Consider the following 25,927-nt stretch of genomic DNA (forward strand, 5'->3'; position numbering starts at 1 on the left):
TCTCTGATTTTTTCAACTACAACGTTTGTTTGCCGGTCTCATATTTATCAGCCTTTGGTGTAACACCTTAAGCTGGATAGATGTAATAAAAATTCAAACCAGCAATGCAGTTAAAAGTGAATATCTAGGACATTCAATGAACACTACTATCTATCTTCTAAGATTTCTCAAGAAGATTTAGTTATTGTTGGAGATTTCTCCATTATTTTGGGCGTGCATTTCTTATTGAAAATAAGCATATTGTCCTTTAGTTGACCCATCACACAATTTTGTAGCTTGCTAGATTTCTAGACGAACCAGTAATCATCTTTTTTTTTCCAGGAGATCTTTGAACCTGGACAGTATTTCTGGATCCTTTCCTGGAAAATAAAAAGGGCCAAGCTTATTGCCAACCATATTATTTATATAGAGCTGCAGGTCAGCACATGTTGCTTATCTTTCCCCTATAGCTTTATGGTTTTTATTTTATGGTCATTTCATATGCTCTCTGCCTACAATTGTTTTTCTTCTTAATTTGCCTCCCACAATTTTTTTGAACTACTGCTTAGATGAATGTCTGTGGTTGTGGTGCACACTCTTTCTATGGTGCTAATGTTCAATTTTCATGCATTTTTTTTTGGGACGATAAGATTTTCCATGCAAGTGCGCAACCATTAAGCCTTTAGTATCTTTTCTTATGTAGATGGCACCCATAAAGCTTATAAACAAGAGGACTTATGCGGACTTCACAGAAACCCCACGGAAACCTAGGTTAGTTTAACTTATCTTCTCATTCAAAAAATGAAGTACTAGCCATCTTACACTGTTTATTATAGATTTAAGGATTTCGATAATATTGAGTATGCTGATACCTACTCAAAGTGGAGCATACACGTGAGGGTAGACGTGAAGTTTCTTCCTAACAAATACAATGACAACATTTCCTTTGTTCTTATGGATAAAACTGTAAGTTTCAAAGACTCTTGATAAAATTCCTAAAATGTAATCATGTGTTTATCATAACCTTACTTTTTATGCTCAATCACATTCAAAGGGGGCAAAAATAGAAGCAACCGTTTGGGGAAATGCTGAAGTAGCGCGATTCAACCGCATCCTACAACCTGGTTGCAAATATACCATTCATAGAGTTACAATTAGTCCTAATGCGGAATCTGTTGAGTTTAGAGCGATTGAACACCTGTTTGAATGCCGTTTTGATCGAAAGACAGTGGTTGAGCCGTCTCTGCCTATTGAGTTCCCAATACTCCCAAAGCATCTGATGCCATTTTCAGATGTAGCCAAGCGTCCAAATAAAACATTTGTAGGTATGTACCCTATATTTTTCACCTACACACCTGTGATCAATACAACTGCACTATTCCAAGTCGACTAATGACATTTTGTATAGACATAGTTGGCATAGTCGTTCACTGTTGTGAACTTGAACGTTTTGGGAGGTATGGCAAGTATAGGGAAGCTATCTTCGCGGATGCTTGGTATGTGTAGTTGTTGGTACATACACAACTCAATTATCTTATGGCATATTAGTAAAAATATGTTTTTCTAAAATAATATTTGAAAAACTTCAATCTGTAGGGGCAATCTTATAGCCGTTGGCATACGGGGTTTACAGTTGATTCAGAGCTCATACCTATGGTCAACGGCTGAAGGCGGCAACCCTATTGTCATTGCAACCATGTTGCAGAAAGATATTAAATTTGGTAATTGATTTATCTGCATCACCATATACTGCATATTTTAACTTATTTTTATTGAAACACCGGGGTAATTATATTTGTTCAACTTAACAATAGGTGATTTGAATACATCAGACCATACAAACATTGCATTCAACCCAGCTCATCGTGCAGCACGTCCTCTCCAGGGTGAGTTATTTTAACACAACACTAAGTTACAAATATATTAACACACCTATTGGGGTTACTATGATATAATATGCATATTATATTCAAATTTAAACATGCAGATATCCGCCAAAAAATAATTAGTGGAGCGATTGACATGACCTTCGTGCAAAGGTTTGTTGAGAGAAGGTCAGCCTTTGTCGCGATGGTGCTGGCTAAAAGAGATGCACGCTACAGGAAGTAGATGACGTGGGATTGTCTTTTCGCTGCTGTAGTTTAGGGAAGCTACATGCTATATGATTTCTGTGTGTCTATTGTAATTTGGTGAGGAAACAGAATCGTATATTGTATTTCGTCTGTTCAATGTATTTGTTGTTTGAAAGAACCTATTGTGTGATGGCTTGCATGTATCAATACAGTTTCATTGGGGTTTATGGCATTTCTCGGTCTGATTTATAAACAAAAGTACTAACCTGAAATCCTAAAGGCTTCATCACATAATACTTGGGCAAGCTTCCCATCTTTCCTGTATTACCCTACTGTCTAGACTGTATTTAAACATGGATAGGGTCGTACTGTGTCATCCCATGTTTTGGTGTCAGTTTCCTTAGGATAAACTAAACCATAGCTGAAGGTTTCATCTTGACTAGCTGCAAAACAAGATGGTGAATCCAGTCAGCAATCAACAAACATATTGGTTCTAAGACAACTAAACGTGAACACATGATAAATATCTCTCAATCAATCAGACCAGAAATCATATTGGTTCTTGTAAAATTGTTTAATTTCACAAAAGGAAAATTTTCCTGATCTGCTATAGTAATACTAGCTTGTGCTGTAGTTGCAAATAGATTGCTTCTAATGGCACTTTTTAATATTCGCCCTATCTTTAAAGATAAGCAACATTGAACTATCAGAAGGTTGATTTATCTGAAACTCGGTTACTTTGAAGCAGCAGGAAAAATAAGACTGAGGATTATTGTGATCTGAAGTGAAGAGAGGAAGAATTAAGAAGCCAACAAGTGAAACAGTTGCATTCAGAGAAACATATCTTTTCCTGTGGATTATCAAAGGTTTGCGAGGAGTAGACACAAAAGTGTTGCAAAGATGTCGCATCTTAACCAACCATCGCGGAAAGGAAAAGAAGGTTACAATATGCTAACCCTTTAATACTAAGTAGACCGAAAATTTCCCCCATCACATGTGACGTACTAATGTGGCCCATGTTTTTCGAATTATTGATTCATCAGTTGTTAATGAGCATCGGGCTTCGAAGCAATCCCGCAACATCTATGTGCCACGTACTCCTAATGGGATTTCCATACATGAGCCTTCGAACACTCCAGTTATTTCATCGTCCGACGAAGAAGAGGGACATACTGAATTCCTTACTCCCTACTCAACTGAATTTCAAAGCAACCTTGCCAACACCGTGATACTACAGGGCGAAGGTTCAAATGGTATACACTCCGTCTGGTAGCACAATATAATGTTGCCATCTGGTTTCACGCCTAATTATCTTTGTAAATGTGGTACACCATACAGGTAGTAAACATGGCAATGATGTCACGCGAAGTTCAGCTACTGTGATGGCAGACCAAAGGCAACCAATCGCAAACACTGCAGAAGATAGAAATCGAGCAAGACGTGAACGAGATAGAGCTCGGCGAAATAGCTTGACAACCGAGCAAAAAGAGGAGATTAATGCACGTAGAAGAGCAACTCGACAAAACAAAGCGCTCGAGGAGAGGAACGCAAGACAAAGTGCTAACAAGAAAAATATCTCCGCAGAAGAGAGGCAGAAAAATAACGCACGTCGAATGAAGTCTAGAAAAAATATAGCACCACAAGAGAGGCAAGAGATGAATGCCAACAGAAGAGCACGGAGGCAGAGCATACCTGAATATGAGAGGAAGGCGCTGCTAGCTAAGCGCAGGGCAAATGCCATGGCAAGGCGGAACACCCCTTGTGCTGATTCCATCGCAATGCCGTGCCCAAATGCAGCTTCTTTGGCAACGGGAAACCTAGCCAAAGAGGGAGATGCTTCACCTCCTCCGTCCCCTTCACGGAGCACGTCGGACTACACCATTGGAACCGAAGGTGATTCTTCCATCTTTACTCTGCCTCATATGTTAATTCTCATCTAATCTAGCCATTACTTACGGGCTCGAGGACATTACAGATGACAAAGAGGCCTTCCTCAGTAGGCTCATGGACGAGAATGCTGTCCCCGACGACCTCATGGACGACGAGTACTACCTATATGATGCTGAAGGTATATTCACCAACCTTTCCACTTGCCCTCTTTCTTACGATTTAAGATACACATCATGTTGTGACACGCGATGGCTGTAGGTTCTAGCGCTGATGACACGGACCTCCATGAGTCGACGGACTCGTCTGACATGGGTTCTATCGATCCTTTCGACTTTGTGTACTCCAACCTCCCAGAGAGCACACACATACTGAAGAAAGTCCCGAATTGCGTACACTGCAAGGCCAAGAAGTTTGAGCGTGAGACCGATGGCTTCTGTTGTCGAAATGGACAGATAAAGCTAGCTGAATCAGAACCAATCCCAGAGCTGATGAGGTTATGGTCTAGCGCGGATGCAGACTCTCGACATTTTCGGGAGAGCATCCGATTCTTCAACGGCCACTTCGCCTTCACAACCCTTGGTGTCAACCTTGACAACAACTGCACGAACATGAGGTCCGGTGTTTACACATTCCGAGCGAGTGGCAGTGTGTACCGCAACGTGCATTCGTTCGGGCCAGGCTCTCGTCCAGAACATCTGCAGCTGTACTTCTATGATGATGACCCCAGCCTGACCCATCGGAAGGAAGCCACCGCGCAACTGGACCAAGAGGTCGTCCATAATTTGGCAAACATCATGAAAGGAAACCCCTACTCCGAGCAGCTTAGGAGTATGGGGGCCCATAGGGACGATCTCGAGGATTACCGGATAGAATTGAACACCGACCAGAAGCTGGACCAACGGAGATACAATCTGCCTGTCTCATCGGAGGTGGCTGCCATCTGGGTCGAGGGTAGTGATCTGACAAATAGGTTTAAGCGTAGCATTACCCTCTGTGGGAACAACAATGAGAGGTATAGCATACAAGCCACACATGGGTGCTATGACCCGCTCTCGTATCCCCTCTTCTTCCCGAAGGGGGAACTCGGTTGGCATCCGAATCTCCCTAAACGTGATGTGCCGTGGCATGTTGCGCAACTACCAAGACGGGGCCGTAATGATGATTCAGGTTCGCCTTTCTAAGATGTTGTGCATTGTTTATAGAATGAATCCTTCTCTCATATTTTCTAACTTTCATTTTACAATCCTTCGCACAGAGGGGGGTGGTCGTTTATGCGTCTCCGTCAGGGACTACTATTGTTATAGGCTACAAACACGTCCAGCCATATTCAACCCCATACTGCATGGAGGGCGCCTGTTCCAACAGTGGGCGGTTGACATGTACATAAAGATTGAGGGATGCAGGTTAGCATGGATCAGGAACCACCAGCCAGAGATACGTGCTGACTTATACAAAGGCATTGTTGATAGCATCACGGCCGGGGAGACAAGAGCGAGCGCTGTTGGCACTAGGACAGTTCTCCCGTGGTCGTTCCAAGGGGGCAACAGAGACATGAAGAGGAGGCATATGGATGCCATGGCATTGGTGCAGACGTACGGCAAGCCTGACATCTTCCTGACGATGACCTGCAACCCAAACTGGCAGGAGATACTGGATGAGCTGCTTCCAGGACAAACCCCGCAGGACCGACCTGATCTTGTGGCTAGAGTATTTAGGGCCAAGCTGGAGACGATGAAAGATATGCTAACCAAGAACCATATCCTGGGTGTTGTGAAGGCATACGTCTATGTGGTAGAGTTCCAGAAGAGAGGCCTCCCACATGCCCATTTCCTGTTGATCATGGATTCAACATATAAGCTTGTTGTGCCAGAACAGTACGACCGTGTCATATCCGCTGAGCTCCCAGACAAGCATAAGTACCCGGAGCTCTACGCCATGGTTGTGAAGCATATGATGCACGGCCCATGCGGTGTCCTGAAGCCCAACAATGTGTGCATGCAAGATGGTACGTGCAAGTGCAGGTACCCACGGGAGTTCAATGAGACCACCGTACAGGGGAAGGACTCCTATCCCGTTTATCGAAGACGGCAAGACGGTCATTCAGCTAAGGTTCGTGGTCAGATGTTGGACAATAGATGGGTTGTGCCATACAACCCTTACCTTCTGCGGATGTTCAACTGCCACATCAATGTGGAGGTTTGCTCCAGCATAAAGGCTGTCAAGTACCTATATAAGTACATATACAAGGGTCATGATCAAACCTCGTTCAATATAGACCAACCTGACGCCAATGGTAACATAGACGAGATCAAGAGATTCATTGATGCAAGGTGGATTACTCCACCAGAGGCGATGTGGAGGATATTCGGCTTCACCCTATGTGAGAACCACCCAGCAGTCCTACAGTTACAACTGCATATGCCGAATATGCACATGGTCACATTCAAAGCGGGAGAGAGCCTGGATGATGTCCTCGCCCGTGATAACGCATCGAAGTCTATGCTGACGGAATATTTCGCGGCTAACCGGGAGCACGAGTGGGCTCGAGATATTCTGTACAAGGACTTCCCAGGATGGTTCACATGGCAGCAAACAAAATATTGGAAGCCAAGGGAAAAGAGCTTTCAAGTGGGTCGAATTGTGTCAGCCAATCCTGCTGAGGGGGAGAGGTACTTTCTAAGGGTGCTTCTAAACCATGTACCAGGCTCGCAGTCCTTCGAAGATCTAAAAACTGTGGACGGTGTGCTATGTGATTCCTTTCGTGTGGCCGCCGAGAGGAGGGGTCTCATCGAGGCCGACAACACGCTCGACGAGTGCCTTACTGAGTCAGAGCAGTGGGCCATGCCAGTCTCGCTGAGGAGGCTCTTTGCAACGATATTGGTATTTTGCGAGCCAGGTGACGTGCGCGGTCTTTGGGATAGACATGTGGAGGCGATGTCTGATGACTTCAGGCGACGTCTCACGTGCCCAATCGCGGTGGAGCAGGAGGTGTTGCTTGATATCAGGGGCATGCTGGAGTCCATGGGTAAGGACATAAAATCATTCCCTCTTCCAGACATCAATGAGACTTATGACAACACAGATGGCCAAGCCAGGGAGGTTATGGAGGAAACAACTATCGAGGTTGCTGAGGAAGACAAATCCCTGGAGTCCTCCCTAAACCCTGAGCAGAGGATTGCTTATGAAGAGATATTAGCGGCAGCTGACGGAGGTGAAGGGGGTATATTCTTTGTCGATGGTCCGGGAGGCACCGGGAAGACCTTCTTGTACAGAGCATTGTTGGCTAGGGTACGACTGGAGAGAAAGATTGCTGTGGCCACGGCGACATCGGGTGTTGCCGCTTCCATCATGCCTGGAGGCAGGACTGCCCACTCAAGGTTCAAGATCCCACTGAACATCGAAGAAGGGACTTCGTGCCACTTCACCAAGCAGAGTGGAACAGCCAAGCTCCTGAGGATGGCTTCACTCATCCTATGGGATGAGGCCACGATGACAAAGCGGCAAGCGATTGAGGCACTAGACAACAGCATGCGCGACATCATGGGCCGACGGGACCGACCTTTCGGGGGGAAGACCGTCGTCTTTGGTGGGGACTTTAGGCAGGTGTTGCCGGTAGTCAGGAAAGGGTCACGTGGTCAGATAGTCGACTCGACCCTGCAGAGTTCGTACCTTTGGAGTAGCATGCGTCTGCTAAGGCTCACCACCAACATGAGGGCGCATAATGACCGATGGTTTGCAGACTACTTGTTGAGGGTAGGCAATGGCACCGAGAAAACTGATGAGGAAGGCAACATTCGCCTCCCAGAAGATATTTGTGTGCCTTCGACTGGCGAGGCTGCTGATATAGAGAAGCTTATCGACCATGTGTTTCCTGCCCTTGACCACAACATGGCCAATCCAGGATACATGACGGCTCGAGCAATCCTCTCCACCAAGAATGACAACGTCGATGTGATAAACATGCGTATGATAGAGCGGTTCCAGGGCGAGGAGAAGATCTACTATAGCTTTGATAGTGCCGAAGATGATCCTCATGGCTACTACTCTCTCGAGTTCCTGAATGGCTTGACTCCTAATGGGCTTCCCCCGCATGCACTTAAACTGAAGATAAACTGTCCCATTATACTGCTGAGGAACATCGACCCAGCTAATGGGCTGTGTAATGGCACAAGGCTTGTTGTCCGTGGGTTCCAGAAGAACGCCATCGACGCGGAAATCGTGATGGGACAACACGCTGGAGATAGGGTGTTTCTTCCACGAATACCTCTCTGCCCCTCTGATGACGAAATGTTCCCATTCAGATTCAAGAGGAAGCAATTCCCAATCAGGCTCAGCTTTGCCATGACAATCAACAAGGCACAAGGACAGACCATCCCAGTTGTCGGCGTGTACCTACCGGAGGCGGTATTCTCCCATGGTCAGCTCTATGTTGCGTTGTCCAGAGCCACCGCAAAAAGCAACATTAAGATTCTCGCTGTCAAGGACCAGGAAAAGAACCAAAACAAGAATTCAAAGAAGCGGAAAAGATCCGAGTCCTTAGTTACGACCACAAAGAACATAGTGTACAAAGAAGTCCTTACTGTTTGATGTCACTGGGAAAAATCTTAGCAGCTTCCCTGTTGATCCTTATATACCACTTCTGTAAAGGTAAGAATTGTACCACTGACTCCTGCTTGGTATCAGATGATTGCAATATGAGGGTTATATATATATGGTACCTGATCCGAGCTTCGTATAAGTTGATTTTCTATCATAAGTTACTATCATTTCTTTTAGAGAAGTTACTATCATTCTTGAGTGTGTCCGTGATATTCCCATATTCATATATCTGCAGATATGCTCACTTGGATTCTTATATTATTTTATTTTATTTAACTTGTTTTTAACCATGCCATTTTGCACAGAGTACTCATCCTTGGACCTCATACCTCTGCCTGGACATCTCAAATTAAAATTAGATAGTAATATAACATGTGATATGTGCTGTAAGAATTAAGGTGCTTCTAAAATACATCTAGCACCTGATCTCTAGAAGTTGAAGACTAGCTAACAACTTGACACAAGAATGAATCTATAGACAATAGTTGAAAGCCAATTGCAAGTTTGAATATGTAAACAAAATAGTTTTAATATATTGTGTTTTTTTGCAGATTAATTTATTTCTTACGCCCTGCAGAATTTTTTTTTGTATAATCTTGTCACAATTATTTAGTCAAGTTTATGAGCTCAAAAGATTACCAAAGAATGGGTCGTTGCTGCAGAGTACTGAATATAATTACAATTGTAGTTTTGCGGCAGTAGATGGAATAGATAAACATACATGGGGTTACAACTGATTGACTATGTTACTCTGGTGCTTGATAACTGATTGCATACTAAACATCAACATGATTCACTGTCTCAGGTTGGAGCAAGAAACCCACAACTGTTCTGCAAGACATTTGAAGAAGCTCACAACAAGCTTGTACTGGCCTCTCGTTTTCAAAAAATATTGCAGTCTATTTTTTTCGGAGATCTTACAAGATTGTGTCTACTTGTGGAGATATACAAATAACTGAATCTGGAGGTGGTTCAAAGATTCCTGAATGTCTGCAAGTACTGATGATGAAGTGTAATGGATGCTGCTGAGAAACCTTCAACTGTCAATGGACTCGGTTTTAGCATCGCTGCTGATGATGTTAAGATTTATGATGTGCTTTTCTGGTTCTCATCTTGTGAGAAGGTGATACAGAAATTCGTTGTTGATTAGCTACATTAAAATGTTTCCTCTGTTTCAAAATGTATGCGAAGTTTACCACATGTTTCAAAAGCAACTGTATTAATTTGTCAGTGGCATGCGACCACATGTTTCAAAAGTAATTTTTAGGTAAGATATATTGAATAACTGATGCATCCAAGTGATGCCACTGACAAATTGATGCAACCACGTGATACGACTGATGCCATTGAAAACATGATTCACCTGGTGCCAATACTGATCAATTTCAGTTTGTGGACACAGCTCACCACTAGCTCTTCAGTCAACCGACCCAACCCCGTGAACCACAGCAACTCCGTCGCACTACACCACAACAGCAACACCTGATGCCATGGCACTGCGGCATTGCCTCCTTGGGGCAATGATTCTATGAACTACTGGCACTGTAAATAACTTGTAGTTCTAGACTCTAATTCGTAACTATGCATATTTCAGATGCTCCTAAGGATATGGAGAATGGAGCTTCGGCCGACTATTCCACCAAAGCTGAAGCGGGAACTGCAGAATACCTAATTGAACTCGAGGAGCCACCGGCGGCCCCTAAATAGGCGTCGGCATGCTGCCGTATGGGAGACGCCGGCAGAGCATCCTCTATTTGGGGATGCTGCTCCCACACCGGCGCCTCCAAACCGGCGGCCCCGATAGATTTTGAAAGTTAAAATCATATTTTTAAAATGATATTCATACGAAATTTGAACGAAATTTGTACAAATTTAACATGAATTTAAACTAAAAACTAAAAAAACATCTAGCGGCGCCGGGAGTCGAAGGCGCTGAAGTCCAGGTCGTCGCCGTCGTCGATGGATGCCCCGAAGGACCAACTGTCGTCCTCGTCGGCCTTCTCCTCCTTTGGCGCCATCGTCAATGGGTGCGTGGGAGGTTTGCGCGGCGGTTGGACGGTGGCGGCTAGGGTTGGAAGACGGGGAAAAGAGAGAAGTGCACGCCGGTGGGGTTTTAAGGGAGGCGGCGAACGCGCATTGAAAACGCGTGGGTAAGGTAGGTGGACGCCGCGTGGCCAGTCGTCACCCTCGTGAGGCCATGTTCGCTGCCGGCCCCCAAAACGTTATTGGGGGCGCCGGTGGAGATGCTCTAACTGCCCTATAATTTTCACAGTAGAACTATCAGATAGCATTTGATCTCTGTTCTAAACCGTGTTTTCAAAAGAGATGCATAATTGTCATCCCAACACCAATAAACTAACCTGGTAAAACTTCTTACTTTTCCAGGCATTTGGGTCGAGTACTAGGCTTTGGGATAGTTTTTTTCTCTGGCATCTGCCTCTCTCTCTTCTCCCCGGCAATCAACTTTGATCCCCTCCGCGAGACCGAAACCTCCTGTGACGCATCACAACCGCCGCCGAAAACCCGTGCGGGTCAATCCATGGCAACCGCCCCTCAGCTCCATGCGCGGCAACTGCAAATCGTGGAGGTCGTGATGATTACCACCTCGACCAGTACAGTATCCTCAAAGCCCTCCCCACCCTTTCTCCTCTGGCCTCTCCGTCAGCGCTCTCGAATCCGGCGACCGACCAGCTGCCGCCGCCGGGATACCTCCGAGCGCAGAACCGGCACGACGCCGCCGGCAGTGGCCCCGCTGCCGCGCCGTCCCCCACCAGCAAGACAGGAGGGCGTGCACAGAACGTCTTCATCCTCCTTACGCCCCATCTTTGGCTGACGAAGTGTTGGTCTGCTTCACTCCTCCACATCGTCTCCGTGCATCTCCCCCAACGCACTGCTGCTGCTTGCTCTTTGAGTATGACTTATATTTATGAGTGCAGGTGGAGGCGGTGATTCCAGGGCAGTGTACCATCGCACAGAGTCGACTACACCATACACGAAGGAGTCTGCTTCCGCAGCGTGCTGCTCGAATCCGCTTCCTTCTGCTGCTCAAGGAGGTAATAAACATCTGTCTATTCAGTAGGCCTCAAGTCTTTTGCTGTTGGAAGCATGGAAAGACATATCAAATCATCTCCTAGATTATTCTTTAAACTATACACAAACATGTCTGACAGAGAAGCCTAAATGCTCAAATTAGAGTCCACAAGGTCAATTCGAAATTAGAGGTTGTGGTACACCTGGTATGCCAACAATTGAGTGATGCACTTAGTTTTGGTGCGTATTGGCAAACCACTCCATTGAAGAGATTCATTTGAAAGTGATACCTCAAACTGATATGCTAATAGCATAGTCAAGATTTATTGCTTTCTTCATCGCCGAATAAAAATATCATTTGTTCTTTTGTGGTTCATTACTTCAATCTGATATGCTAAAACAAACCATATAGTTCCTTATATGCACTTTGCCACTTCTCAGCTTCTAGGCTTATCCAAAAAAAAAACTAATACTCAGCCATCACAGTTGTAGATTACAGTTTGCCCCGGCAGCTCAAAGCAACATCCAACACATGTGTTTGCCCCTCTGTTCAGTGTAGCATGAAGTGGTGTTTTGTTTTGATCATTTCTAATATATACATTAAGTTTAGTATCTGAGTGCTTTTGTCATCAGTATAGCGCGCTGATACTGTCGAACCAACAACACTCATCCTGCTACTTATTTGTGTATTGACATTGTGACATGGGATATGATGGAAAATACAACAATAGGTGTTCTGAATTTAGGACTACAAGATGATTGCTGTTGGGCTTTTCACTGAATGGTTTGGATAAGTATATTTCGTTAACGTTCCTCACAGCCATGACTTGGTTAAATAGTAGTGTTTACAGATGCATCTAGGTGAGACAGACTCTTGTTTGGTAGAGATATTAGCTGGTTGCTATGAATGATAAAAGCACGCCTGCTTCGGTTATGTCTGAAGATATGAGATCATTTTGTGCTTGCTATAGAGCGGTTATCAGTGCACTGAATTGAAGATGATTTTTTAAATGTTTAATATAAATCTGTTTCTGGGTGCTTCTTATGCATATGTACGTATACTGCGTTTTATTCCAGGTTTTGGTTATCGATACGTTATACGACGTATATCTGTAGCCTATAAGCAGGATAGGGGGCGAAGTAGTAGCCAATCCACATACCATTTTCAACTGCATTTTTATCCAATTTTCTCGTAACTTGTCCTTTTCAAAATCTCACACTCTTATCGCTTTCAAAATATAGATGGGAGACTGTGGAGAGTTCACTATGATGGCAACCCCCGAGGAAGGTGATGACGACCTTTTTGGTGACCAGCTGGCGACCCTGACGACTTCACTTGGACTTCCACCACCTGAGTTCAGGGGAAAGCAACTACCACCCACCGCACCTGGAGATCATCGTTGGATCATAGAGGGAAATGTGAGGGGCCGACTTGTCAGGACAGAGACACAAGATATAGTCTTCTACAAGATGAGCCCCAATTGGGAGATTGGCGTAGAGATGGCCATGCAGGAGGCACTGGCCCGCACTGTGCAGACTTACCAACATGAGATGTCTCAGGGTTCTTCTTTTTATGCCTTTGGGAGGCGCTTTGAGGATGGGACAGCCAACAGGACTGCTGGAGATCGTGTAGGTATGGATTACAGGGTTATCCAGATGGAGGACTTGGAGTGCCACATCGTCAACTTAGAGGAAAACCTTACGGCTGAAATGAGAAAGAATGAGAATTTGAGGGTTACCATAGAGAAGCTGAAGCGGGGAAATACAGAGTTGACCATGGAGCTCTGTGATATGGATGACAAGCTGATTGCGAGAGATACTGAGATCACTGAACTGAAGAATGCAATGATGCCTAAGGAGACCCCAGCAGTCCCACATGACCAGGATATGCAGAATGAAGAAGAAGATCCAGAGGAGCGCATTGCTTTTATGCCAAATGGAGAGGAGTTAGAGATCGTCTCTGAGGAGGAGGATACTCCCACGGGGAACACTCCACCCCATCAACGTAGGACCATAAGCACCAGGACCTACCATGCTCTCCTCAAAAAGTGATTAGATTGATCGACCACCATTTGCGTCTTAGTGAATTTGTTATACAAGTTGAACCTTACTTCTTAGGACCATTTTGTAATGTTAAAATGTAAGAGTTCCAAACAGATTTAATATATGTGCATTTGAAGTGATGCCAATTAATGTTATTATTTATTCTAGCTACTGTTGCTTTTCAAGCATAACGTTTTTTGAGAGATTACACAAGGAGAGCCTCCTACTGTTTACTTTTATTTTAAAAAGGAGTGTTTACATTATTTAAATCTATTTAATTAAAACTTTCCCACACCCAGCATGATTGCAGCATTGACATATGTCGGTCTACCACCCTGGATAGCCTCCGTTCGAGTGCACAAACTAGGGGCATCAGCTCTTGTACAGTGCGCGTGTAGTTCCCATCGGCAACCCGATATAACTAAATGTCAGGGTTGCGACTTGGCAACCGATCGCCACACCGAGCTCATGAGCAACTTCTAACAAGCGAAAACTTCAGGCACAAAGTTTGTTTAGTGTTATTTTATTTTTATCATAAATGTGTATATTGGTGTAGCTTGAGGTGTATGTTTTTTTTTTCCATTGGTAGCTTTTATTGTAATAGGACTTGTTCTTGTCCAGACAATAGCATATCCTCAGCACATATGTTTCACTTTTGCAGATCAAAAGCGAAAACCCGATGAATTCTGTTGAAGATCCACATAAATCAACAGATGAAGGCCTCGATGCCAGGATGTTGGGACGGACTGAAGTTTCATCGAGTTCTGCACAACCAATGGAGGTGCACCTCATTTAATTGTTTTCTTTTGGGTTCCTATGCATGTTGCACATTCCCATGTACTAATTATATTTCAATTATATTATGTCTCACTGTTTTAGATCATGGGAACCCACATGGATTCCGTCGATGCTTCGAAACGACCTGCTGACTCTACAGAACCAAATGAGGTTCATACAAACAGATGTATTCTCTATGCATGTTGAATATGGCCATATTTAAATTTTATCTCGATATTGTTCCACTTCTGCAGATCGCCAGCAGAAAACATATGGATTCTGTCGATGTTATGAGACTACCCATGGACGTATGCCCTGAGGCGATGTTGGAACACACTGAAAATTTGTCGGATGTTACACCACTAAAGGACGAAAAGAGGCGGAAGACCAATTTACAACATAACAAACCCAAGAAAGCAAACAAAATGGTTATCCCACAAGGTTTGTACTTCATTTGCGATTATTACTCTCTTTGTTGTGCTGCATTATTTTCTGACCTAACTATTTTGTGGCACACTACCATATTATATGTCAGATTATGTCTGCACTTCCGAAGATATAGATGTTGTCAAGTTAATCATGTCTGCACCAAAAAATACCAAGTTTGTGGACATCGGTGATGCGTTGTTATCAAACAATGACTTAGGATGCCTTACGCAAGATGGCATGTTCTTGCACGATGGTGTAAGTCAAACTGCATGAAGACTGTCCTACTTAAATAAATACTAATAAATACTATGTATATAATTCTAAACATATTCTATGCACAAAATTATAGGTCATAAATGCTTACATATATTGTATAAGTGACCGTGGTCATCTCCGGGATAGAGCCGGTGGAAGGGTGCACCTAGAAAGCACGTTCGTATCCAGCCGGCTAAAGAGACATGGAGAATGTGAGATAGACCCATCAGATCATCGCCGCATTGTGGAACGGATGGATAAGTATTTGAAGAATGACATGGTAAAACTTAGGTTACTGTATGCAGACCTTATTTAGTTTTTTTATTACCTAAATGTTGCTCGGACTACATCTTACATGATTTTCACTTCAGGTCTTCCTTCCGATCAACGTTACTGCCTCTCATTGGTATGTAATAGTTGTCAACGCGAAAAAACGTGTGATTCAAGTGCTAGACTCACTTGGTGCTGTTGTAAAACGGAATGACGTCACTCTTACAGTAAGTACTTAATACTCATGTCTTCCTCTTGACATTGCATTATGTCTTTCTCAGTCTTTACTATATTACAGTTGAGAGGACTTGAGAAGCATCTGAAGATCGCATCCCAAAAAAAGGACTTTAACATAGGTGAAAAGTGGCGTGATCTCAATGTTACAAAATGGCCAGTTATAGAACAGTTTCCAGAGCCTATGCAGACTGATGGGTATGCCGAAAAACCATTAAAACTTTATTTGTACGTAAGTCGATGCATACAAATGTTTCTAAGTATATTTGAACAATTACATAAGTCGATGCATACAGATTGCTAGGATGAACCTCTAAATATATCTTGCTTAAAACTGTAATGTATTTAATATCCAACAAACCGCTTGAACATTTACATAAGTCGATGCATACATATAGTTAGGATGAACCTTATTACATGTCCACATAGTTCCTTTATGTTGAGGGGCCTAAATTAAATATTAACACAACATTCGGTAATCCCTTGTAGTGCATCATGTGGGTTGTTCATGATAAATTTTATGGAATATTGGACGGGCGATATGCTGACTGACCATGTCATACAGGTTCTTTTCTCTATCACGATCACATCCTTAGTAGCTTGCATCTTAAATTATTACCTTACCAAATTTGGCTTATTATGTAGGAAGATATGAATGAATTCCGACCAAAATTAGCCGCCATATTGTATGATTCAGAACTGAATAAGATAAAAGGTAGCCCGATATACGCACAATCTGACAAAGAAGAAAATGGATCTGATTCTGATATTGTGGTGCTGCCGAATCCAAAGCGACCATACTCATCCGATGTAGCCGAAGATGATAGAGTCAAAGAAAAGCGTCCTATTCTGGTTCACATGATGCCCACGGATCCACGCATGTTAGTTCACGAGCTTTGCAAATACATCATGTCAATTCAAGACGCCAAACTTTTGGAGTAAGCATGTCGATTCAACATGTTATAAATATGACTTGTGATAATATGCATCATTCTGATTTCATGATTCTTAACATTTCACACAGGCAGGAATGGGTTCGGAGTTCCAAACCTTATCCTATAGGCTTGAATCTTAAGAAAATCCAGGAAATACTCAGAGTGGACAGGCCCATGGACAATGATTGTTTCAACTTGGGAGTACGCATAGTGGCATGCGATGAGATCCTGCAGATGGTAGAAACTGATGTGCACTACATGGATCTACGTTTTTGTGTAAGTTACAATAATCTCATGATTTCATTGTTATCACTATGTTTCTAAGTACATTAGAAAATGCTCAGACGGCGATGGTCGATTCCACCCGAGGTCACAAGTGGCGAGTAAAGCCAAATATTCAATCACTGGCAACATTGTTTGATAGTTGGCCTGGGACACCCTACAAAATCTCTTCACGCAAATTGGTAAAGATAATTCACTTGTCCAATGTTGTCATCTCTTATGTGTTTCTAATGGTTGTCTCTTTGAAGGTTTTGCTTCCTTATGCATCCAGGGGACACTTTAACTTGTTCTCCATTGATAAGCAAGCATCTTCTGTATCTATTTTGGATCCTCTTTCGGTGTTTCCATCTCTAGAGAGTAAAATGGTTCGATCTCACAACTTGCAATTGAAGTTACAAAGAATTGCAATCTACCTAAGCGACGCACTCTCATTAGCACAACCTGGTTGGGATGCCGATATATTTTCCTGGCCACGTACATCACCAGTTGGTATTCCAGAAAATCCAGACAGGTGAATATCTCTAAAATATAAACTCAAATGTATTACTCTGTTTTTTTACTATTCAAATAATGATGATGCATTTGTCCACAGTAATGCGTCGGGTTATTTCGTGTTTTACATTATGCTCTCATGGAATGGTAAAGAATTGGTTCATCCAATATGCACGGTGGGTATTTATTATACTTTGCACATTTTTATTGTTTGCACGTGAAATGTTAATAACAAGTATTGTTATGCAGGATGGTTACGAGTTGCGGAAGAACTTTTTGATACATGTTCTCAAGTGTCATGAAAATGAAGCAGAAGAAAATATCCCTGCCATTGTACACCAATATTTGAGAAGCATCAAGGAGTAGATATTAGTTGATCGAAAAAATTAGTCAAGTGCTTATTATCTTATTCAAATGCTGTCAGTTACGTCTGTTCTTGAAATATACTTCAAACAAGGTTCTTAGAATATCTCGTGGATGTAGTTTTATACACAATTTTTATGTATGTATTATATTGAGTTATTGTAAAAAATCCGTGGCAACGCACGGGCATTCAACTAGTATGACATAAAAAGGCTATGTGCTTTGTTTTTTTTTTGTTTTTTTGATTTTTTATGCCCATTTGAATCTTGGTCAAATCCTTGGTTTTACCAAGATTTAAACAAGTTTAAAACATGAAAATCAAAAGGTAAGCATGGATCCTTCTTAGTCATTCAAAAATGAAGCTTTTGGGGGTTCTTGAAATCTCAATGTTTGAAACCCAAAACCACTTCTCTTCATATGGTTGACTTCATAAGACAGAGTTTAGGGTTAGGGGGTAGATCGATACATGATTTGTCGGGTTTGAGTATGTCTAGACATGCTTGTTTATCAACTTGAATGCTTACTATATGACATAAGAAGAATATATGTGCGTTGGTTTCTTTTTTTTTTCTGAATGTTTATGCCCATTTGAATCTTATTGGTCAAATCCTATGTTTGACCAAAATTTAAACAAGTTAATTTAAAACATGAAAATGAAAGGGTAAGCATGGAACCTTCTTAGTCACTCTAAGATGAAGTTTTTGGGAGGTTTTTGAAATTTCAATGTTTGAAACCCAAAACCACTTCTCTTCATGTTTGACTTCATAAGACAGATCGAGTTTAGGGTTAGGGCGAGGGTAGATACATGATTTTTCTTGTTTTAATATGTGTAGACCATGTTTATCAACTTGAATGCTCATTATATGACATAAAAAGGCTATGTGCTTTGGTTTTTTTTTTGATTTTTTTGAATTTTTATGCCCATTTGAATCTTGGTCAAATCCTAGGTTTGACCAAGATTTAAACAAGTTTAAAGGTAAGCATGGATCCTTCTTAGTCATTCAAAAATGAAGCTTTTGGCGGGTTCTTGAAATCTCAATGTTTGAAATCCAAAACCACTTCTCTTCATATGGTTGACTTCATAAGACAGAGTTTAGGGTTAGGGGGTATAGTAGATCGATACATGATTTGTCGGGTTTTAATATGTCTAGACATGCTTGTTTATCAACTTGAATGCTTACTATATATATGACATGAGAAGACTATGTGCTTTGTTTTATTTTATATTTTATGCCCATTTGAATATTGGTCAAATCCTAGGTTTGAGCAAGATTTAAACAAGTTTAAAACATGAAAATGAAAAGGTAAGCATGGATCCTTCTTAGTCACTCTAAAATGAAGCTTTTGGGAGGTTTTTGAAATTTCCATGTTTGAAACCAAAAACCACTTCTCTTCATGCTTGACTTCATAAGACGAAGTTTAGGGTCGATAGGGGGTAGATACATGATTTGCCTGGTTTGAATATGTCCATACCTTGTTTATCAACTTGAATGCTTACTATATGACATAAGAAAACTATGTGCTTTGGTTTTTCATTTTTCTGATTTTTTTGGAATTTTGATGCACATTTGAATCTTGGTCAAATCCTAGGTTTGACCAAGATTTAAACAAGTATAGAACATGAAAAATGAAAGGGGAAGCATGTATCCTTCTTAGTCACCCTAAATGAAGTTTTTGGAAGGTTTTTGAAATTCCCATGTTTGAAACCCAAAACCACTTATCTTCATGCTTGACTCCATAAGACAGAGTTTAGGGTCGATAGGGGGTAGATACATGATTTGTCTGGTTTGAATATGTCTAGACCTTGTTTATCAACTTGAATGCTTACTATATGACATAAGAGGACTATGTGCATTGGTATTTCATTTTTTGATTTCTATGCCCATTTGAATCTTGGTAAATCCTAGGTTTGAGCAAGATTTAAACAAGTTTAACATGTGAAAAATGAAAAGGTAAGTCTGGATCCTTCTCTTAGAAACTCTAAAATGAAGCTTTTGGGAGGTTCTTGAAATTACCATGTTTGAAACCCAAAACCACTTATGTTCATGCTTGACTTCATAAGACAGAGTTTAGGGTTAGGGGTAGATACATGATTTTTCTGGTTTGAATATGTCTAGACCATGTTTATCAATTTGAATAATTACTATATGACATGAGAAGGCTATGTGCTTTGGTTTTTCATTCTTTCGATTTTTTTCTAAATTTTCATGCCCATTTGAATCTTGGTCAAATCCTAGGTTTGACCAAGATTTCAATAAGTTTAAACATGACAATGAAAAGGTAATTAATCATGGATCCTTCTTAATTGACCAATCAGTCTAATTAAAATGAAGCTTTTGGGAAGTTTTTGAAATTACCATGTTTGAAACCCAAAACCACTTCTCTTCATGCCTTACTTCATAATTAAGACAAAGTTTAGGGTTAGGGAGTAGATACATGATTTGCCTGGTTTGAATATGTCTAGACCTTTTTTATCATCTTGAATGCTTACTATATGACATAAGAAGACTATGTGCATTGGTATTTCATTTTTTCATTTTCATGCCCATTTGAATCTTGGTGAAATCCTAGGTTTGAGCAAGATTTAAATAAGTTTAACACGTGAAAACGAATAAGTAAGCATGGATCCTTCTTAGTCACTCCAAAATGTACCAATTGATAGATGTGTTAACTTTGCTTCATGGAAAAATTAATGTCATGTAAATGAGTTAACTTGGATTTCCTACCCTTGAATCCATAGGAAACTTTGTTCTAATGCACTATAATAATCAACCGAGTTTTTACACCAAACGGGTCTGTCACTTACGTGTGGTGCCCATGCGTGAGATCCCACACTTCAGTGAGCACAAGTCACGTGCAGTAGGTACGCAAACTCCCAGCCATCTTCTTTGTCAAGAGAAGACGCATCAGGATGCGTATTGGAAGTCTGTGGGTCCTTCAGGATCCTTCGGTTGTCCCTCTCACAAAAAAAAATCTCTCTCATTCTCGGCCTCGCTTCGACTCGCTCGCTCGCTCGCACCTCCTGCTCACTGACAAAACCTGCACAACAGTCAACATCATCACCCGAAAAAGGGGAGACACCATAATGCACTCCCTTCTTCTCTTCTTCCGAGTGATCCCTCTTCCTCCGAGTTTCACGCGACGGGCAAACACACATGTGCTGCATAGTAATAATAAAAAAGTAGAAAAATCGACCTACGAATCTATGATTAAATATAGGTTAATCTAGGGTTTTGCCCACTACTACAGATCAAGTTCAAAAATATCCACTTGAATGGTTCGATTTTGGGCTACTAATGTGCGTTGGTTTTTTAATTTTTTCTGAATGTTTATGCCCATTTGAATCTTGGTCAAATCCTATGTTTGACCAAGATTTAAACAAGCATAAACATGAAAATGAAAAGGTAAGCTTGGATCCTTTTTAGTCACTCTAAGATGACCAATCTAGTTTAGGGTTAGGGGGTAGATACATGATTTGTCGGGTTTGAATATGTCTAGACATGCTTGTTTATCAACTTGAATGCTTACTATATGACATAAGAAGACTATATGTGCGTTGGTTTCTTATTTTTAATTTTTTCTGAATGTTTATGCCCATTTGAATCTTGGTCAAATCCTATGTTTGACCAAGATTTAAACAAGTTAATTTCAAACATGAAAATGAAAAGGTAAGCATGGAACCTTCTTAGTCACTCTAAGATGAAGTTTTTGGGAGGTTTTTGAAATTTCCATGTTTGAAACCCAAAACCACTTCTCTTCATGTTTGAATTCATAAGACAAATCGAGTTTAGGGTTAGGGCCAGGGTAGATACATGATTTTTCTTGTTTTAATATGTCTAGACCATGTTTATCAACTTGAATGCTCATTATATGACATAAAAAGGCTATGTGCTTTGTTTTTTTTTGTTTTTTTGATTTTTTATGCCCATTTGAATCTTGGTCAAATCCTAGGTTTGACCAAGATTTAAACAAGTTTAAAACATGAAAATCAAAAGGTAAGCATGGATCCTTCTTAGTCATTCAAAAATGAAGCTTTTGGGGGTTCTTGAAATCTCAATGTTTGAAACCCAAAACCACTTCTCTTCATATGGTTGACTTCATAAGACAGAGTTTAGGGTTAGGGGGTAGATCGATACATGATTTGTCGGGTTTGAGTATGTCTAGACATGCTTGTTTATCAACTTGAATGCTTACTATATGACATAAGAAGAATATATGTGCGTTGGTTTCTTATTTTTAATTTTTTTCTGAATGTTTATGCCCATTTGAATCTTATTGGTCAAATCCTATGTTTGACCAAGATTTAAACAAGTTAATTTAAAACATGAAAATGAAAAGGTAAGCATGGAACCTTCTTAGTCACTCTAAGATGAAGTTTTTGGGAGGTTTTTGAAATTTCAATGTTTGAAACCCAAAACCACTTCTCTTCATGTTTGACTTCATAAGACAGATCGAGTTTAGGGTTAGGGCGAGGGTAGATACATGATTTTTATTGTTTTAATATGTGTAGACCATGTTTATCAACTTGAATGCTCATTATATGACATAAAAAGGCTATGTGCTTTGGTTTTTTTTATTTTTTTTATTTTTTTGAATTTTTATGCCCATTTGAATCTTGGTCAAATCCTAGGTTTGACCAAGATTTAAACAAGTTTAAAGGTAAGCATGGATCCTTCTTAGTCATTCAAAAATGAAGCTTTTGGCGGGTTCTTGAAATCTCAATGTTTGAAATCCAAAACCACTTCTCTTCATATGGTTGACTTCATAAGACAGAGTTTAGGGTTAGGGGGTATAGTAGATCGATACATGATTTGTCGGGTTTGAATATGTCTAGACATGCTTGTTTATCAACTTGAATGCTTACTATATGAAATTACAAGACTATATGTGCGTTGATTTTTCATTTTTTTTTTGTTTTTTCTGAATTATTGTTTATGCCCATTTGAATCTTGGTCAAATCCTAGGTTTGACCAAGATTTAAACAAGTTTAAAACATAAAATGAAAAGGTAAGCCTGGATCCTTCTTAGTCATTCTAAAATGAAGCTTTTGGGGGGTTCTTAGAAATCTCAATGTTTGAAACCCAAAACCACTTCTCTTCATGGTTAACTTCATAAGAAAGAGTTCAGGGTTAGGGGTACATACATGATTTGTCGGGTTAATTTGAATATGTCTAGACATGCATGCTTGTTTATCAACTTGAATGCTTACTATATGACATAATAAGACTATATGTGTGTTGGTCAAATCCTATGTTTGACCAAGATTTAAACAAGCATAAATCCTGAAAATGAAAAGGTAAGCTTGGATCCTTCTTATTCACTCTAAAATTAAGCTTTTGGGAAGTTTTTGAAATTTCCATGTTTGAAACCCAAAATCACTTCTCTTCATGCTTGACTTCATAAGACATAGTTAAGGGCTAGGGGGTAGGTACATGCTTTTTCTGTTTTGAATATGTCTAGACCTTGTTCATATCGATCAACTTGAATGCTTAATATATATATATATATATATGACATAAAAAGGCTATGTGCTTTGTTTTTTTTGATTTTTTCTGAATGTTTAATGCCATTTGAATCTTGGTCAAGTCCTAGGTTTGACCAAGATTTTAGCAAGTTTAAAACACATGAAAATGAAAAGGCAAGCCTGGATCCTTCTTAGTCATTCTAAAATGAAGCTTTTGGGGGTTCTTGAAATCTCAATATAATGTTTGAAACCCAAAACCACTTCTATTCATGCTTGACTTCATAAGACAGAATTAAGGGTTAGGGGTAGATACATGCTTTTTCTATTTTGAATATGTCTAGACCTTGTTTATCAACTTGTTGAATTAATGCTTATTTTATATGACATAAGAAGGCTATATATGTGCTTTGGTTTTTCATTTTTATGTTTTTTTAATTTTATGCCCATTTGAATCTTGGTCAAATACTAGCTAGGTTTGACTAAGATTTAAACAATTTAAAAACATGAAAATGAAAAGGCAAGCCTGGATCTTTTTTAGTCACTCTAAAATGAAGCTTTTGGGAGGTTCATGAAATTTCAATGTTTGAAACCAATACGACTTCTCTTCATGCTATGCGCGCATGGCATACCTTGCATATCATTCGTGCATATATTTCAATATATATTTGAACATATTCTTGGGGATATATATATATATATTTCAATCTCTCTCTCTAGATCTATATATCGTTGGTGGCCAAGAAACACACTTATATATATACGCATGCACTTTATGCGCAAAGGCGCGGGTGCCTCCAATAATGTGTGTGTGCACTCGATCGATGATCCCTAAACCTTAAACCCTAAAACCCTAATCCCTAATCCCTAATTATACCCTAAACGTACACCCTAAACACCCTAAACACTAAAACCTAAACCCTAGACCCTGAACCCTAAACACTACACCCTAAGCCCTAAACCCTAAACACTAAAGCCTAAACCCTAACCCTAGACCCTAAACCCTAAACCCTAAATATATTTCAATCTCTCTCTCTAGATCTATATATCGTTGGTGGCCAAGAAACACAATTATATATATACGCATGCACTTTATGCGCAAAGGCGCAGGTGCCTCTAATAATGTGTGTGTGCACTCGATCAATGATCCCTAAACCTTAAACCCTATGTAGATCGATACATGATTTGTCAGGTTTGGGTATATCTAGACATGCTTGTTTATCAACTTGAATGCTTACTATATGACATAAGAAGAATATATGTGCGTTGGTTTCTTATTTTTAATTTTTTTCTGAATGTTTATGCCCATTTGAATCTTATTGGTCAAATCCTATGTTTGACCAAGATTTAAACAAGTTAATTTAAAACATGAAAATGAAAAGGTAAGCATGGAACCTTCTTAGTCACTCTAAGATGAAGTTTTTGGGAGGTTTTTGAAATTTCCATGTTTGAAACCCAAAACCACTTCTCTTCATGTTTGACTTCATAAGACAGATCGAGTTTAGGGTTAGGGCCAGGGTAGATACATGATTTTTCTTGTTTTAATATGTCTAGACCATGTTTATCAACTTGAATGCTCATTATATAACATAAAAAGGCTATGTGCTTTGTTTTTTTTTTGATTTTTTTGATTTTTTATGCCCATTTGAATCTTGGTCAAATCCTAGGTTTGACAGTGATTTAAACAAGTTTAAAACATAAAATGAAAAGGTAAGCCTGGATCCTTATTAGTCATTCTAAAATGAAGCTTTTGGGGGTTCTTAGAAATCTCAATGTTTGAAACCCAAACCACTTCTCTTCATGGTTAACTTCATAAGACAGAGTTTAGGGTTAGGGGTACATACATGATTTGTCGGGTTAATTTGAATATGTCTAGACATGCATATGCTTGTTTATCAACTTGAATGCTTACTATATGACATAATAAGACTATATGTGTGTTGGTAAAATCCTATGATTGACCAAGATTTAAACAAGCATAAATCCAGAAAATGAAAAGGTAAGCTTGGATCCTTCTTATTCACTCTAAAATTAAGCTTTTGGGAAGTTTTTGAAATTTCCATGCTTGAAACCCAAAACCACTTCTCTTCATGCTTGACTTCATAAGACATAGTTAAGGGCTAGGGGGTAGATACATGCTTTTTCTGTTTTGAATATGTCTAGACCTTGTTCATATCGATCAACTTGAATGCTTAATATATATATATATATATATATACATATATATATATATATGACATAAGAAGGCTATGTGCTTTGGTTTTCATTTTTTGATTTTTTTGAATGTTTAATGCCATTTGAATCTTGGTCAAGTCCTAGGTTTGACCAAGATTTTAGCAAGTTTAAAACACATGAAAATGAAAAGGCAAGCCTGGATCCTTCTTAGTCATTCTAAAATGAAGCTTTTGGGGGTTCTTGAAATCTCAATATAATGTTTGAAACCCAAAACCACTTCTCTTCATGCTTGACTTCATAAGAGAGAGTTAAGTGTTAGGGGTGGTAGATACATGCTTTTTCTATTTTGAATATGTCTACACCTTGTTTATCGACTTGTTGAATGCTTATTTTATATGACATAAGAAGGCTATATATGTGCTTTGGTTTTTCATTTTTATGTTTTTTTAATTTCATGCCCATTTGAATCTTGGTCAAATACTAGCTAGGTTTGACCAAGATTTAAACAATTTAAAAACATGAAAATGAAAAGGCAAGCCTGGATATTTTTTACGCACTCTAAAATGAAGCTTTTGGGAGGTTCTTGAAATTTCAATGTTTGAAACCAATACGACTTCTCTTCATGCTATGCGCGCATGGCA

The 25,927-nt window shown here is 40.2% G+C and overlaps 3 protein-coding genes across 3 annotated transcripts; all 3 read left to right on the plus strand.

The window, feature by feature from the left end:
- The first annotated feature begins 325 nt into the window (after nucleotides 1-325).
- LOC124679230 lies at nucleotides 326-2,241 on the plus strand. The gene is made up of 7 exons (XM_047215028.1): nucleotides 326-417; nucleotides 683-750; nucleotides 816-945; nucleotides 1,034-1,304; nucleotides 1,388-1,475; nucleotides 1,576-1,865; nucleotides 1,967-2,241. Exons 2-6 carry the CDS (start codon nucleotides 683-685, stop codon nucleotides 1,706-1,708), a joined length of 690 nt encoding a protein of 229 aa, XP_047070984.1. The 5' UTR covers nucleotides 326-417; the 3' UTR covers nucleotides 1,709-1,865; nucleotides 1,967-2,241.
- Nucleotides 2,242-11,289: 9,048 nt separating this feature from the next.
- On the plus strand, nucleotides 11,290-13,727 carry LOC124669376. Its single transcript, XM_047206000.1, has 3 exons — nucleotides 11,290-11,383; nucleotides 11,477-11,593; nucleotides 12,813-13,727. Exon 3 carries the CDS (start codon nucleotides 12,813-12,815, stop codon nucleotides 13,620-13,622), a length of 810 nt encoding a protein of 269 aa, XP_047061956.1. The 5' UTR covers nucleotides 11,290-11,383; nucleotides 11,477-11,593; the 3' UTR covers nucleotides 13,623-13,727.
- Nucleotides 13,728-14,292: 565 nt separating this feature from the next.
- LOC124672705 lies at nucleotides 14,293-17,661 on the plus strand. The gene is made up of 14 exons (XM_047208889.1): nucleotides 14,293-14,394; nucleotides 14,493-14,561; nucleotides 14,645-14,831; nucleotides 14,926-15,074; nucleotides 15,169-15,354; nucleotides 15,446-15,571; nucleotides 15,643-15,776; nucleotides 16,068-16,143; nucleotides 16,224-16,516; nucleotides 16,603-16,789; nucleotides 16,858-16,977; nucleotides 17,044-17,306; nucleotides 17,388-17,463; nucleotides 17,537-17,661. The coding sequence occupies exons 1-14, from the start codon at nucleotides 14,293-14,295 to the stop codon at nucleotides 17,651-17,653; spliced, it is 2,085 nt and encodes a 694-aa protein (XP_047064845.1). The 3' UTR covers nucleotides 17,654-17,661.
- The last annotated feature ends 8,266 nt before the right edge of the window (nucleotides 17,662-25,927 follow it).

Source organism: Lolium rigidum, chromosome 7 (genome assembly GCF_022539505.1).
Source record: "Lolium rigidum isolate FL_2022 chromosome 7, APGP_CSIRO_Lrig_0.1, whole genome shotgun sequence".
NCBI lineage: Eukaryota > Viridiplantae > Streptophyta > Magnoliopsida > Poales > Poaceae > Lolium > Lolium rigidum.